Source organism: Neomonachus schauinslandi, chromosome X, assembly GCF_002201575.2.
Source record: "Neomonachus schauinslandi chromosome X, ASM220157v2, whole genome shotgun sequence".
In the NCBI taxonomy this organism is placed as follows: Eukaryota; Metazoa; Chordata; class Mammalia; order Carnivora; family Phocidae; genus Neomonachus; species Neomonachus schauinslandi.
Window position 1 is genome coordinate 57,612,131 of NC_058419.1, and position 15,462 is coordinate 57,627,592.

At 36.6% G+C, this 15,462-nt stretch overlaps 1 protein-coding gene across 1 annotated transcript; it reads left to right on the forward strand.

The window, feature by feature from the left end:
* Positions 1–12,499: 12,499 nt before the first annotated feature.
* Positions 12,500–13,233, forward strand: LOC110581521 (UMP-CMP kinase-like). Its single transcript, XM_044911821.1, is given in 2 exon segments — positions 12,500–12,851; positions 12,854–13,233. Coding segments are annotated over 2 exon segments (684 nt in total). The 3' UTR covers positions 13,186–13,233.
* Positions 13,234–15,462: the final 2,229 nt, after the last annotated feature.

Here is a 15,462-nt window from a genome sequence, read left to right on the forward strand (position 1 = left end):
TTTTCTGAATCTGAGTCCATCCAGTATTTCAAAGAGTCAAAGTCCATCTGGCATTGTTCAATTCCCTCTAGTTGTTGCTCTGACTCCATCAGGTCTTTCACAGATCCTGAAGCTATCTGGCATTTTTCTGATTCTAGCAGGTATTTCATAGAGTTTGAGGCCATGGGACATTTTTCCGAGTCTGAGTCCATTCCACATATTATTGACTCAGAGTCTTTTGAATGTTCTTCTAAGTCAGAGTCCAAACTAATGCCTCTGTCAGAGTCAGAATCAATCACACATCTTTCCGAGCCAGAGTCCAGTGGGGGGGTGTCATTTTCAATTATTGTTAGGTCTTGGAGACTTTTGTAGTCCAAAGAACCAGCTGAAGTTTCAGAAATTTTTGTATCAGAAGCTTCTGATTCGGACTTGCTTCCTTCATCCTGTGACATCATAACTGCTCTTTCATTACTTAAAGAAAAGACAAACATGAACACCTTAAAAATATTCATCAAATGTTAAATGTCAAATGTTTTCTCTGTTGAAAACCTCACTGTAGGAAAATATTATAGAGTATATATTTCTATCTATTAGAATGCAGAAAGCAAGAAACACCACCAACATTCTTGTGAACAAACTGGAAGAATATCAGTGTGAGCAGATTTTACACTTACTTTCATTTACCCCCACATTAACTGTTCTCCATCACAGCTGAAAGTAATAGCTTGCCTAGGATACTTCCTTGCAATGTACTATTTTCTTGACCTGTCTAATTAATGCATCATTATTTTGGGAATTGAATATCATGTTAAAAATGTAGTGGAAAGTAAAACAAACTATTTCTATATTCTACTCCAAGTTAAGATTGTATGTTTGTAGATCTGGTTATTAGTGAGGCTTACCTTAGAGTATTGAGCCTTTGTAAGGAAAAATATTCAAATTTGTTAGGTGCTATTTCAATTGGAAGGGACACATGTTGAAGTGAAAATATAGGTTCACTTGATGAACTAGTTGTACTTCTTGGCTGCAAAACAAAAGCAAAATAAATAAAAAACCAAGTTATAATTTTTCAGTTGCATTTACCAAGGAACACAGAACACTTAGGAATTTTGACTGGGGGGGGGATATCACTTAATTAGCTGCACTTGTGCTTAAGGGTAAGTCATGGTGAGAACCTCTTCCAAAGTAAAACTTCAGAATTAATATTCAACTATAAGGGCAGACATCATAGATACACTATGAGGTATCTTCCTAGCCTCTAGTTTTCCAAAAACTAGTGGCCATTTCCAATGATGCATTCGTACTCTGTTACCCAGTCCCTTGGTTGGAGGTAGTTGAAATTTGACCCAAATTGGGGCAGATTCTCTTTCCTGGGGATTTAGAGTTAGAATTCAGAAGTTTTTTGTTTGTTTGTTATTGTTGTTTTTCTGCTGGTTGTTTGAAATGGGGATAGGCAATCTCAGGCACCACAAAAAAACAATGTCTGTCACATGCCTAGAGAAGTAGAAAAAAGGTCAATGTGTAGAGAACGTGAAGAATAAAACAGCCATACATAAAGGAAGTTGAAACAAGAGATCAGATGCCTCTAGAGAAACAGATGAAAACATTTTTCTTGATTCCAGCTCCTCCTAAGTATTTACTTTCTACCCTTGAGTTCTCCATGGTAGTCATGATCCTTGACTAGAGTTCTTACCAGACCCTTTTGTTTTTGCTCAAGCTAGTATGAGTAGGGTTTTGTTCTTTTCAAAAAAAGGACTCTCATAGACATCATAATTGCTGTTAATATTTTATTGTTAGCTTCAAAGTAGAACATACCTAATAAGTACGTCTTTTAGGCAAAGAAAGTGTCCAAGCACAGGAGAAGAGAAAGTTGAAGAATGATCAAAATGAATTTTATCTATGTAAAAAGATTTATTCCATTTTCAATGAAACCTGAGCAAAAAATTGTAGACTTATAACATGTAATTTAGGTATGATATAAGAAAAACATATTCCATGAGATTTACTATACTCTCTAATTGATTATAATTACAAGGTTTGGAATCTTCTGTCTCAGCAGATAATTGTGAAGCTCACATGAAATAATGAGTAAGAGAAAACACTCACTATGGAAACTGGTAAAGACATAAAATGTAAAGGATTAACATAAGAAATAGAAAGGTAATGTTGATTTACATGGCAAACAAACATGAAAAATATTGAAATTTTCACATCCTAGGGGAGGTAGATAACAAATTTCATGTGCTTCTAAACATTGATCTAAAACGTGACAATATTCAGAATTTCTTTGACTCCTATTCTCAAATCATAGTAATAGCTTTTCCATCATTATTGCAATTCACTAGTTTTCATCAGCTTGAAAGTCAAGACAAAAATTAAAGGGTGAGGAAAAATACAAGCAGATTTTATTCAAGGGGCGCCTGGGTGGCTCAGTCAGTTAAGCATCTGCCTTGGACTCAGGTCAGGATCCTGGAGTCCCAGGATCAAGCCCTGCATCAGGCTCCTCTGCTCAGCAGGGAGTCTGCTTCTCCTTCTGCCCCTCATCCTGCTCAGACTCTCTCTCTCTCTCACTCTATCTTTGAAATAAGTAATTAAAATCTTTTAAAAATATTAAAAGATTTTACTCAACTAGATATAATATATGCCTAATAAAATAATATTTGCCTTTATAAATTGGTAACTAATATCTTTTCATGTATTAGATTTATCAGGCTACCAGGCCTCCTGAGGAACTATACAGATAATGTTTTTACTCTTTCCAAAAGAACCTAGGGCAGCTACATATTCTACTACATTGATAAAAAACTCATATTCAGTAAATATGTAATTCACAGTGGTTATTTAGGATTGGCATACTGCCTGAAGTTTTGGGGACTTTGACTAGAACAAACCTTTATGTCTGCCTTTTGGAGTACTAAACCAAATATCTTCCCTAGCAGGAATACTTTCAAAGATAGTATAGAGCATTAGAAGGTTTAAGTGTTCTTCCAGTAATACCACTTTCCAGAGATGACACTTTTGAAATATATTTTTGCTAGTTAATTAAACTTCACCTAACATCAAAAGAGGGGGAAGGATATTTATAAATTCATTAGAACTCTGTAAAATCTAATCTACCTTTATGTCCAAGACTATCCTTTCCTGAGAACTGTAATTCTGTACAGTATTGAGAAGTTCTAATTGAGAGAAAAAAAAATTGCCGTGAAAACTAAATTCAATTAGATTGTTAAATGTGTCCAACTAATGAATCTGTATAAAGTTGCCCCCTCTTTCTAGACAGTTGCTTCTTTCCTCTAAAGAATATGAATTCTACAGTTGTTTTTTTTTTAATTTTCACTTAACCAACATATAGTACATCATTAGTTTTTGATGTAGTGTTCAATGATTCATTAGTTGTGTATAACACCCAGTGCTCATCACAACAAGTGCCCTCCTTAGTACCCATCACCTGGCTACCCCATCTCCCCACCCCCTTCCTTTCTGTAACCCTCAGTTTGTTTCCTGGAGTCCAGAGTCTCTCATGGTTTGTCTCCCTCTCTGATTTCTTCCCATTCAGTTTTCCCTCCCTTCCCCTATGGTCCTCCACACTATTCCTAATGTTCCACATATGAGTGAAACCATATGATAATTGTCTTTCTCTGCTTGACTTATTTCACTCTACAGTTTTATACTGTACACTAAACCAACTTTCAGTTAAGCCTGTAAGGCTCTGTCTAAAGGTTTATATCCTTGTTTTTCCTTTATTTTTATCTGCTATTTTTACTGCATCTTGTAAAGAACTAAGTTGTAATTTCATCCTATAATCTTAATAGATTAGTCATTAAGATGAAGAAATTTATTAGACAGACCATTTCTTGATCTGATGACATCAGTGTCATGGACACACACACCTATAATATACAGTTGTATCCTAGTTAGTCATTGTTCTAAAAGAAATGGACTCACAGGTTATCTAGGCCTCAGAGTGTAAAAGATGACGCCCAAGTGAACCCCCAGGTGCATGGGGAATGTGAAAATAACAAAAAGGTTACATTAATAAGCTATATTATATAGGAAGCTTTTCCTCCACAATCTGTTTTTTAAGTAGAAAGTATCATTGTATAACTAATGTTAATTTTTAATGCAATTACATGAAAAGGAAGTCATAGCACGTGATTTGCAAAATTTTAAGGATTTTAAGGTAAATAGGGAGTTTAAGGGGAGCAGGGATAGTGCAAGGCAAGGAGCCCCTTTATTTTCTAAAAGTAAGGCCTGTAGTTATGAAACGACTCTTAAGTGGTCCTCATTTTGGTAAGCTATCCCCACCATTGTACATTGTACATTTCCCTAGAGGTTTACTTTGGAAAAACATCACTAGTAAAAATGCCCATTTGCAATTTGATGTCAAGGAAAGAAGCCAGAATATCCAAGTATTTTCAACAAGCACCCTAAGAAAGTATAGCCTAGTTTAAGAAAAAATGAGCTAGATGAAGGGCTGGCAAACTATGCCTTGTGAGCCAAATCCAGCCCACGATCAGGTTTTGTATGCCTCAAGAGCAAAGGAAGACTTTCATGTTTAAAAATTGTAAAAAAGTGAAGTGCAAAAATCTATTAGCCCATCAGTGAGAACAGTTCCTTCAATAGTTGAGAACATAGTGCTGAAAAGCCCCAAATATTTAAGAACTAATCCTTTACAGAAAGTTTGCCATCCTCTGAACTACATGAATTCCAATGACTTTTCTGACTCAGAGTCCATGAGCTTATGTTTTTAAGCAAGATTAATCGCCCTTTTTAAGTATTTTGAGATAGTTTTCCCATGTAGAGAAATGATCAATTTGCTTAAATTTCTGAGAGTTCAGAGGCTTCTCTTTGCATCTTTAATGGTGTTAAAGTCATACAGTAGTTTGTCCCTAGAGAAATTTGTGACTTATGCATCTGAAAATGTAATTTGTGAGTTGCCAAAGAGGGATTCTCTGTGGATCCTCTGGACTGAAGAAAAAAAATGATCCAATTAATTCACAAACACTATACATGGAGAAACGTTTTTACATTAAAAGACTTTGTAGAGGGGCACCTGGGTGGCTCAGTCAGTTAAGCGTCTGCCTTCAGCTCAGGTCATGATCTCAGGGGTCCTGCTCAGTGGGGAGTCTGCTTCTCCCTCTCCCTCTGCCCCACCTCCAGCTCGTGCTTGTTCTCTCTTGCTCTCTCTTGCTCTTTCTTTCTATCTCAAATAAATAAATAAAATCTTAAAAAAAGACTTTATGGAATTATAGAGTGCTGAACCACCCAAGATTTTTTTTGCCCTACACCCAAAAGCTGATTCTAAGAGATGCCAAGAGAATAAGGGGGTGACTCTTAATAATAGACTCTGTTTCCAGAAGAGTGGGAATGGGGATCTCACATCTAATGGGATGTGGCTACAAAGACAATGGATAATGAATATCACTCCTCTTTCCTACAAAATGAAAGCTTTCCATTTTAATTTTACAAGCCTTGCAGTGCAACCTTCATCCTGTGAGTGAGATAACTGGATATAATATAAACTAATCACTTCTTCATTTGACAATGTTGTCATCACTCCCTAATAAAATCTTCTAGTCACACATATTTTGTCAAACTACTCTATAATATATGAAATATTACTATTGCCTAAAATGATCACAGATCTAAAAATGTAAGGGAGTATTTCAAGTTACATGCCAAAGAACAATAAACATTATTATGAGATAATTACTTTCTCCTGATCTGATTTTTTCTTATTCCATATACATATATAATTGTTTCCTCAATTTTTTTTCTAGTTACCTATTGCCTTGGTAATATGCTTGAATTATAAGTTCTATATAACATGAATATGATTTTATTATGCAAGCATAAACCTTTAAACTAGCAATTCTCAGGTTTCCATCAGCAATACAATATTTCAACCTTTTATAGTTAGTGAGTCATGTTGCACTCTTACAAAATATATTAGAAAGGACATTCCAGAGAAAAATGAATTTATAGTAGGTGCCACATAATCTGTAAGCAAGATATTTATTTATTTTTATTTATTTTTAAAAAGATTTTATTTATTCATTTAGAGAGAGAGAGTGAAAGAGAGAGCACAAGCCAGGGGAGGGGCAGAGGGACAGGGAGAGAGAGAATCTCAAGTGGACTCCACACCTAGCATGTAGCCCAATGTGGGGCTCAATCCCAGGACCCTGAGATCATGACCTGAGCTGAAGTCAAGAGTTGGATGCTTAACTGACTGAGCCACCCAGGTGCCCCAAACAAGATATTTATTTATTTATTGGAATGCTTTTTAGTATTTGTGATTGTGAAAGTATAAGTTTATAAATTAAAATAGATCCATGTTTTATATAAAACATATTTATTCTCTATAAAAATTAAAGAGATACATCCTGATAGAAAATTTTAAATGTGAGAAATCTATTAAAGTAATTTTGATAAAAAAATTTCACATCAGTTTTGCCTTAGATTTTCTCTCAGCTCTTTCCTAGTAAATTTATCATATTATAGGATTCAACCACAGGGATATGATTAACCGTACGGGCTATGAAATTAGACTGAGCTGGGTTCAAGTTTGGGCTTTTTTACTTATTATTGTGTAAATTTAGGGAAGTCACTTAACCTTTCTGTGGCTTTGTTTCCTTTTCTATAAAGTGGGGATAAAAGAGTTGATATGGCTTTTGAACAGCAATGGAAACAATCAACAGAACTAAAAGACAACTTACTGAATGAGAGAAGATATTTGGAAATGACATATCTGATAAATGGTTAGTATCCAAAATATATAAAGAACTTACACAATTCAATGCCAAAAAATAATCCAATTAAAAATGGGCAGACATGAACATTTCTCCAAAAAAGACATACAGATGGCTAACAGACACATGAAAAGATGCTTCACATCATTCATCATCAGGGAAATGCAAAACTACAATGAGATATCACCTCACACCTGTCAGAATGGCTAAAATCAAAAGCACAAGAAACAACAAGCATTGGTAACAGTGTGGTGATAAGGAACCCTCTTGTACTGTTGGTGGGAATGCAAACTGGTTCAGCCACTGTGGGAGACAGTATGGAGGTTCCTCAAAAAAATTAAAAATAGAACTACCCTATGATCCAGGAATTTCTCTACTGGGTATTTACACAAAGGATACAAAAAACACTAATTTGAAGGGATACATGCACCCCTACATTTATTGCAGAATTATTTACAATAGCCAAACTGTGGAAGCAGCCCAAGTGTCCATAGATAGATGAATGGATAAAGAAAATGTGAGATTCACACACACAAACACACACACACACACACTGGAATATTAATTAGCCATATAAAGAATGAAATCTTGCCATTTGCAACAAAATGGATGAAGTTTAGAGTATAATGCTAAATGAAATTAATCAGTCAGAAAGACAAACACCATATGATTTCACTCATATGTAGAATTTAAGAAACAAATGAACAAAGAAAAAAGGAGACAAACAGAAAAATGGACCCTGAACTATAGAGAACAAACTGGTGGTTGCCAGAGGGGAGGGGGGTGGGGGGGATGGGTGAATTAGGTGATGGGGATTAAAGAGTACACTTATCATGATGAGCACTGAGAAATGTCTACAATCATTGAATCACTATATTGTACACCTGAAACTAATATAACACTGTATGCTAACTATATTGGAATTAAAATAAAAAACTTCATAAAAAAGAGTTGATGTGAAGATTGTAAGAGATATAATTGGATTACGGGATTATAATTGTTTAACACAATGTTTGGTAAATAATAAAGTGCTTTATATGTACTTATTGTTATTTTTAATCATTCAGTGCCAAATTATCTTTAAGTTATAATGCAGCTAAGAAAATTCTGCTCTATGGTAATTTGACTGAGTATTGGCTAGTATTTTACTGAGTTAAATAATTAGTATATTATAGGGTAGAAAAAGTTTATAATATTTAGTGACCTAGAACACTCAGTTTTTGTTGTTATATGCCTGTTTAGGGAGATAATGGGCTATGTGACCCATGCTTTGCTGATATTACTCAGAACTTTTTCTCTTTCCAGTTAATTTAATTTACATTTGTTTTGTTGGGTTGTTATAATAATTATAGAAGTAATTTTCATCCACAAAATTAAAGAGATTACATTCTGGTTGCTTCCTAGACAGCTTTATATTTTTATATAGTCAATGAATAGCAAATAGCAGGTATAATATACCTTAATACATTTTTTAAGGCTGAGAGGACTAAAATTTTTAAAAAAATAAATCCTCCTTTCCCACTCAAATCAGACAATTCCAAATGAGAAGTAAGATGCAGTAGTTAGACTTCATAGATTGGTGATCTGATGTCATGAACATTGGTTCAACATGCTTGTAGAAGTTGTCCAACTGTAAATTTCTACAGATGTTCGTGCTTTCTGAAACATAATTATAGGGTCCCGTCTTTCTTAAACGTACTTAAGAGCATAAGACTGATGTAGAAGTAAGTTCTCCAACTGACAATTTATGGTATCTTTGTCATTACATGAAAATGGTAGACTATATGAGTAGCTAAAGATAAAAGATGTCTCATATTCACAAGTACAAAAACATAATTACCAAAGTTATGTAGTGCAGTTATGTTGATTCCACTGTTCAAAATTATGAGTTTGTTAGCCTAAGTATTTCATTATGACTTTATTACAAGTGTCAATATATGTGTTGATTGAATTTGACTCTCTAAAATGTAATATTTGTGAACACATAATAAATAGTCCATTTAATTTGGTCATTTATGACCTCAATTAAGGTAGAAGCACTTAAAGGAAATAAATAGTTTTCCTGGTGAAGAAAAGCTAAGCAGTATAACTGCCGAATTTTCTATTTTTCTTCCATGTGTTATAGTTCCTATAATATCTCAGATATAGTTCTTTGTGAATTCTATTTTAAAATAAGTTTACAAAACTTAAATTTGTTACACCAGTTTTTATAAAATCGGGCCCAACTTTGTAACATAATATAGTTTTTGTACTTTTTTCTTTTCTTTTTTTATTTAAAAAAAATTTATTTTTATTTATTTACTTTTAACAATTTTTTAAAAGATTTTATTTATTTATTTGACAGAGAGAGGGAACACAAGCGGGGGGGGGGGGGCGGAGAGGGAGAAGCAGGCTTCCTACCGAGCAGAAAGCCCAATGTGGGGCTCGAACCCAGGACTCTGGGGCCATGACCTGAGCCGAAGGCAGACGCTTAATGACTGAGCCACCCAGGCACCCTGGTACTTTTTTCTTTTCACTGCTTTCTTTTGGTTCTTCTGTATTATTGGATAGCAGCAAGAAAAGCTACACAGGAAAGATAATGATACTGAATGCAAGGCCAAGGAATTAAGGCTTGGTATTATGTAGAAAATGTAGATGCTAGGGAACCACTAATCCTACTTCTTCTAGCACATAGTACTTGAGCTCTAAATATAAAAGGACTGTGCTAGCTGCTGCAAAGGAACAGCGAGACAAATCAAGCATGGATCTTCCATCAAATGGCTGCTACACAGGGTTATGGGAAGGACTAATACAATACATTACTATAGTAGAGATATCAAATATCATAAAGAAGATACAGATAAGTGTAGTAGGGGAAGCAAGGGAACATGGTATCTTGCTAGGGGTATCTTGTATATACTTAGTGGAACAGGTGATATTCAAACTTGAATTTAAAGATGGGTGGAATCTGGGTATGCTTAAATGAGGGAGAAAGAGCATAACAAGCAACAAGCATGAGGAAAGGCACAGATGTGACAAAGCACAGAGCATACCGTGTCAAGTTGGCATGATCAAATGGTGAGTGGAGACCAATGTGGGAAATATATTTGGGAAGGTAGGATTAACAATAGATTAGGGAAGACCTTAAAAGCCATTCCAAAGAATTTTGGCTGTGTTCTGTTGACAATTAGGGAAATATTGAAGGTTAAGAAGCACTGACATGATTACGTTTATGATTTGAGTAGATAAACAGCAGCAGAGTATTAAATATACTGATAAGGTATAAAACAAGGGAGAAAACCCAGGCAAATACTTTAAGAGGACTACTTAAAAACTTTTTTTAAAAGGAAAAAAAAAATCTCTACATTTTCTCTGTCAGGCCCATTATCTTCCCTTTCCAAAGGTCAGCATTATCTGGTGTATGTATCCCAATTACATTTTTGTTCTTTTATTATATTTTTTATGTTCTTTAACGGAGTTATGTAATATTCTCCATAAGTGTCTTACCAAATTAAAAAATATATATAAAAAAAAGACTGCTGATTATAGTGGTATGAAGAATTTGGTAATCTCTCTCTGCAAAATAAAAGTATATAAATGGGCAAAATTAAGGAAGATGGTGGCAGAGTGGGAGGATCATAAGCTCATCTTATCCCATGAACAAAACTAGATAACTATCAAATCATTGGCAATACCCCAGAAATCAACCTGATGACTGACAGAACAAACTTCACAACTAAAGGGAGAGAAGATGCCACATTGAAGAAGGTAGGACTTGGGCGCCTGGGTGGCTCAGTTGGTTAAGCGACTGCCCTGGGCTCAGGTCATGATCCTGGAGTCCCAGGATCGAGTCCCACATCAGGCTCCCCGCTCAGCGGGGGGTCTGCTTCTCTCTCTGACCCTCTTCCCTCTTGTGCTGTCTCTCATTCTCTCTCTCAAATAAATAAATAAATAAAATCTTAAAAAAAAAAAAGAAGGTAGGACTTGTGGAGACACGCTGTGTTTTATGCTAATGGAATAAACCAGTATCCTAGCTTTCTATCTTTTTTATCTCAAAAGAAGTCCATGAATCTTAAAAAATCCTAAATTGCATCCATAGTACCCAAAGATTTACTATACCTTTTTCTCACATATCAAATGAACGCCAAGAAGCTTCTTATGACCCGGGGCTTTGTTAACAAAAGTTGGATGGCTTTAAAAATGAAAACCTAACTAACGGATCAACTTATTTATTCATGAGATTCAGTTTCTATCAAACTTGGAGAATCAATTTACATTATAAAATGCTAAACCATTAGCATTATAAGCTGCAACCTTAAACCAGTTTCTCAGCTGCTCACCCAAACCCTCTCTCAACCCTGAGAAATGTGGTTTAGGGGAGAAACAGAATATGGATGCTGCAGAAAGGAGGGAGCAGTGGTCACAGAGAAGGGTGAGAGAGAGTAGAGCACACAGGGGGGGATGCACAAGGAGAATATTTCCCCAAAGCCATTGCCTTAGAAAATGAGAGGGGCTGAATTTCATGAGTTCTTGCAATAAGTGAGGCTTAAAGCCTGGAGTATTAAATTTCAGCGGGCATGGCTGGGATAGAGCTCTGAGGGTACTGCCCTGGCTCTGAGAAGGAAGCAGGCAAGCAAAGTAGTGGCAGACAGCATGGAAACAGCAATTTGAGGAATGCCTGGGGTACACATTAGGGAAATTACTCAATTCTTGGAGACTTTTCCAGAGAGGCAGCATTCAATGAGACACCTCTCTGGGGACAAAGGAGCTGGCTGGAGCCATTTACCTCACCCAACCCCTCAGTATAAACAGAATCGTCTATGGGAAGCAGCAGTGCACCAATGGCTGCTTAATTTGCTTATACCAAGCCTCACACCCCTGTGCTCTAGCGGGACTGCCCTTCTCAGCCAAGTTTGCCTCAGTCCAAGCAAGGTGGACACCTCCCCCAGAAGACCAGAACAAACCCCTGCTCACACATCTCTAAACCTGGAGTTTTAAAGGTCAGCAGGCTTGGCTGGGATGGAGTCCAGAGAGTACTGCTCTGCTCCTGGATAGAAGGCAGGCAAAAAACTCTGAGGCAGACAGCATGGAAACAGCTATCTGAAAAACACCTGGGGAATAGAGGGGGAGATTATTCCCTCTTCTCAGAGTGCTTCTCTGAGAGGTGGTATACACAGAAAAAAATGGAAAGACCATAAATACGTGGAAGTTAAACAACATCCTACTAAACAATGAATGGGTCAACCAGGAAACATAAGAAATTTAAAAATACGTGGAAACAATGAAAATAAAAACACAACAGTCCAAAACCTTTGGGATGCAGCAAAAGTGGCCCTAAGAGGGAAGTTTATAACAATACAGGCTTACCTCAAGAAGCAAGGAATATCTCTAATAAATGACCTACCCTTATACCTAAGGCAGCTAAAAAAGGAATAACCACCAAAGCTTAACGCCAGGAGACGGAAGGAATTAAAAAAGATTAGAGTGGAAATAAATGATATAATAAATGATATACAAACAAAGAACAAACACACAGAAGAACAGATCAATGAAACCGGGAGTTGGTTCTTTGAAAAAATTAATAAAATTGATAAACCTCTAGCCAGACTTACAAAAAAGAAAGAAAATGACCCAAATAAATAAAATCACAGCGGCTGCGGCACGGACATCTCGGCAGCCACGGCGGCGTGCCGCGGCGGGCGCCAACTAGGCCCGCCCCCTTCCCCCCCCCTCCCCGCCCCGCCGGCCGGGCCGCCGTCAGCTCTCCTCAGCGTCGGGCCCAGACGCTGGGAATGCTGACCCGCTGCGACCACAGGCTGCTGCACGTCCTGGGCCTTAGCTTCCTGCAGCTGACCCGCCGGCTGCTTTTCCTCTGCGCTCACCGCCTCATGAAACTGCTGGTCATGTTCGTCCTCGGCGGTCCCGGCGCTGGCAAGGGGACCCAGTGCGCCCGCATTGTCAAGAAATATGGTTACACACATCTTTCTGCAGGAGAACTTCTTCGTGATGAAAGGAAGAACCCAGATTCACAGTATGGTGAACTCACTGAAAAGTACATTAAAGATGGAAAGATTGTGACAGTTGAGATAACCATCAGTTTGTTAAAGAGGGAAATGGATCAGACAATGGCTGCCAATGCTCAGAAGAAAAATTCTTGATTGATGGGTTTCCAAGAAATCAAGACAACCTTCAAGGTTGGAACAAGACCATGGATGGGAAGGCAGATGTGTCTTTCGTTCTGTTTTTTGATTGTAATAGTGAGATCTGTATTGAACGATGCCTTGAGAGGAGAAAGAGTAGTGGTAGAAGTGATGACAACAGAGAGAGCTTGGAGAAGAGAATTCAGACCTATCTTCAGTCAACAAAGCCAATTATTGACTTACATGAAGAAATGGGGAAAGTCAAGAAAATAGATGCTTCTAAGTCTGTTGACGAAGTTTTTGATGAAGTTGTGAAGATTTTTGACAAAGAAGGCTAACTCTAAACCTGAAAGCATCCTCAAAATCATGCTTGAATATTGTTTTGATAGCTGTTATTACAACCCCTTTTTAAGGCAATTTTAATCTTTCATAATTACATCTCAGTTAATGGCTGGAAAGTATGTAGTAAGACAAATTAAATTTTTTATCTTAGATTTTTTTGGTTATAGGAGTAGACAGTGAATTCGGGTCTAACTTCATCTTAGCTATGGTGCTCACAAAACAAAGAAGGATATTAGCTTAGTTCTTTGTTTTTACTCAAAAAGCATATCCCTTCTATAGTTTGTGCCTTCTGTGAGCAAAACTTTTTAGTATGTCTGTATATCCCTTTAATAATTACCACATGTCTGTATATCCCTTTAATAATTACCACATGTTAGGATTAGGGATTCCCCACTTCCTTGTTTTCTTGCAGGTTTTAAACTTCCAACCTGTTAAGTGAATTTGTGGACCAAATTCTTTTTTTTTTTTTTTTAAAGATTTATTTATTTGACAGAGAGATACAGCGAGAGAGGGAACACAAGCAGGGGGAGGGGGAGGGGGAGAGGGAGAAGCGGGCTTCCCGCCGAGCAGGGAGCCAGATGTGGGGCTCGATCCCAGGACCCTGAGATCATGACCTGAGCCGAAGGCAGACACTTAACGACTGAGCCACCCAGGTGCTCCGTGGACCAAATTCTAAAGGAACTTATTGTGTAGTCGGTTCTTGCAAAATGTGTTTGGTAAATGAACTCATAAAATAAATTCCTAGAAGTGTTTTAGTATTTATCAAATAATTGACTATTTCCTATAGAAAGATAAGAAAACTTAGGCTTTGTTTTATTACAACTTACACAGAGTTGTGTGACAGGGCATCTTCTTTGCTTCCAGGGATTGGGATGGGGGTCACTGGGGGTTCAGAGCTTGGCAGAATTGTCAGCTTTATTCTGACATAAATCTGAGGGTCAAGGGCAAGGATTGCATCTAATGACCTGTGTTCCTGTCCTCTATTATGTAATGTTCTTAGTGATTAAACTGATCTTAACAGAATTCCTAGCAGTGGAACCTTGAAATGCATGTATGAGGTTTATGGTCAATGATTTGGTTAGCGTTTTACTAACACTTCATTCAAAGTGTTTTTGTTTGTTTTCTAGACTAAGTGTAGGGTTGGTATGAAGTAAAAATATCTAATGGTTAATTTCCCATTTGTGTTTTATTTTCTTGAATACTTTTTTTCAGTTATTTGTTTAAGGAGATTTAAAAATCATTACACTTTGGTCAGAAAAATAAAAAATATATCGTATAAATGTTTAAAAAAATAAAATCACAAATGAGAGAGGAGAAATAACAACCAATACCACAGAAATAAAATTATAAGAGGATATTATGAAAAAGTATATGACAACCAGTCACACAACTTGAAAGAAATGGATAAATTCCTAGAAACACATAAATTACCAAAACTGAAACAGGAAGATATAGAAAACTTGAACAGACTGATAACCAGCAAAGAAATTGAGTCAGTAATCAAAACTGTCCCAACAAACAAAAGTCCGGGGCCAGATGGGTTTCCAGGGGAATTCTACCAAACATTTAAAGAAGAGTTAAGACCTATTCTCAAACTAGTCCAAAAAATAGAAAAAGGAAGGAAAACTTCAAAACTCATTCTATCAGGCCACCATTACCCTGATACAAAACCAGACAGACTCCACTAAAAAAGAGAATTACAGTTCAATATACCTGATGAACACAGATGCAAACAATCTCAATAAAATGCTAGCAAAACAAATCCAACAATACATTAAAAAATCATTCACCACAATCAAGTGTGATTTAGTCCTAGGTTGCCAGGGTGGTTCAACATCACAAATCAATCAATGTGATACACCATATTAATAAAAGAAAGGATAAGAGCCATATGATCATTTCAATAGATGCAGAAAAAGCATTTGACAAAGTACAACATCTATTCATGATAAAAACCCTCAACAAAGTAAGGATAGAGGTAACACACCTCAACATAATAAATGCCATATATGGAAAACTCACAGCTAATATCATCCACAATGGGATAAAACTGACAGCTTTTCCTCTACAGTCAGGAACAAGGCAGGGTTGTCCACTCCCACCACTGTTACTTAATATTGTATTGGAAGTCCTAGCCACAGCAATCAGACAACAAAGAAAAATGAAAGGCAATTAAATTAGCAAGGAAGAAGTAAAACTTTCACCATCTGCAAATGACATGATACTTTGTATAGAAAACCTGAAAGACTCCACCAAAAACCTCTTAGAACTGA